We start from the raw sequence: 1,224 nt of genomic DNA on the forward strand, positions 1-1,224 counted from the left end.
CATTCCGCGGTACATTCCAGACGCCGCCACTGACATCACCGTCCCCCTGTGTGAACATTCCGCGGTACATTCCAGACGCGGTCACTATGACATCACCGTCCCCCTGCGTGAACATTCCGCGGTACATCCCAGACGCCGCCACTATGACATCACCGTCCCCCTGCGTGAACATTCCGCGGTACATTCCAGACGCCGCGTGACATCACTGGAAATTGTTTTTTTTTTTTTTTTTTACCTCGCTCGTTTGAAATCGAAGAGTTTGATGCCTGGCCTGTGGATATCGGTAACATGAGCTCATTAACATATCCCCACCCCCCCACATGTACACCAAGCGACCCACCCCTGATAAACGACATTATGAATGTTTACCAATCATAACAGCTCATTTACATACACAAGTCTTAAAGGTACAGTAGCAAGTATGATTATGATGTAGAATGCTACAGAGACAAGGTGGGATGAAGTCACATGACTGTCAGCAGCCTATCAGCAGAGCAATTCCTGAACCCGTCACACTTCAGCCAATCAGAATTCGCAAGCCCCTCCCATTCGGAAATAAAAAAACAGCAATGATTGGAGCTCACAATCGATGCGAAACATTCAATATTGATGAGGTGAGCGACGTACAGCAGTGAGTGAAAGTGCTTTTGGCATTCATAAATCAACGTGTGATCATAGAACATGGCTTAAAGCTCAGACTCCCGAAAGAAACACCCTCCCACGAGCATGTGACGCCAACAGACTCTTGCCGGACTTTGCATAAAATGTAAAATCATGTCCTGATTTTCAGATACTCCTAAAATATTCTCACAGGCAAGAATTTTCGGTTTTTTTCACGTTACTTCATTAATTTGTTTCGTTTGATGTTTTGACGATGCTGAAGCTGCTGTCGCTTGTTGGGGTGTAAGAAAGCATTCAGCTCCAGGGGTCACCGTGTGTGTGAGTGTGTGTGTGTGTGTTGTGTGTGTGTGTACATTTACAGGTCAGTGTGTGTGTGTGTGTGGCTATGAGCCTTCATGATCGGTAGAGTCCTGGTTCAACTCTTTCCTGGTGCCCATAGTGGGAGTTCCTGAGTTTTTCCTGGACCGCTGCTTCTCGTCGATGTCATGCAGCGACGGCTCCTTATACATACACACTGAGGCGGAGAAACACACACATATACAACGTTATTAGTAAACAGCAGTATATATTTAGTGTATACACTGTACACTGTAATAGTGTATA

General features: G+C 45.8%; 1 protein-coding gene across 3 annotated transcripts in view; it reads right to left on the reverse strand.

Annotated features, from left to right (window-relative positions):
* Window positions 1–233: 233 nt before the first annotated feature.
* fgf12b (fibroblast growth factor 12b) overlaps window positions 234–1,224 on the reverse strand; it is a 75,857-nt gene continuing 74,866 nt past the window's right edge. For all 3 annotated transcript variants that reach the window (XM_079822854.1, XM_079822853.1, XM_079822852.1), the window contains exon 5: window positions 234–1,135. In XM_079822854.1, the coding sequence (XP_079678980.1) occupies window positions 1,005–1,135 (131 nt within the window). In that variant the 3' untranslated portion in view covers window positions 234–1,004. The remainder of the gene's footprint in view (window positions 1,136–1,224) is intronic.

This window comes from Gobio gobio (genome assembly GCF_949357685.1).
Source record: "Gobio gobio genome assembly, chromosome: 8".
Lineage (NCBI taxonomy): Eukaryota > Metazoa > Chordata > Actinopteri > Cypriniformes > Gobionidae > Gobio > Gobio gobio.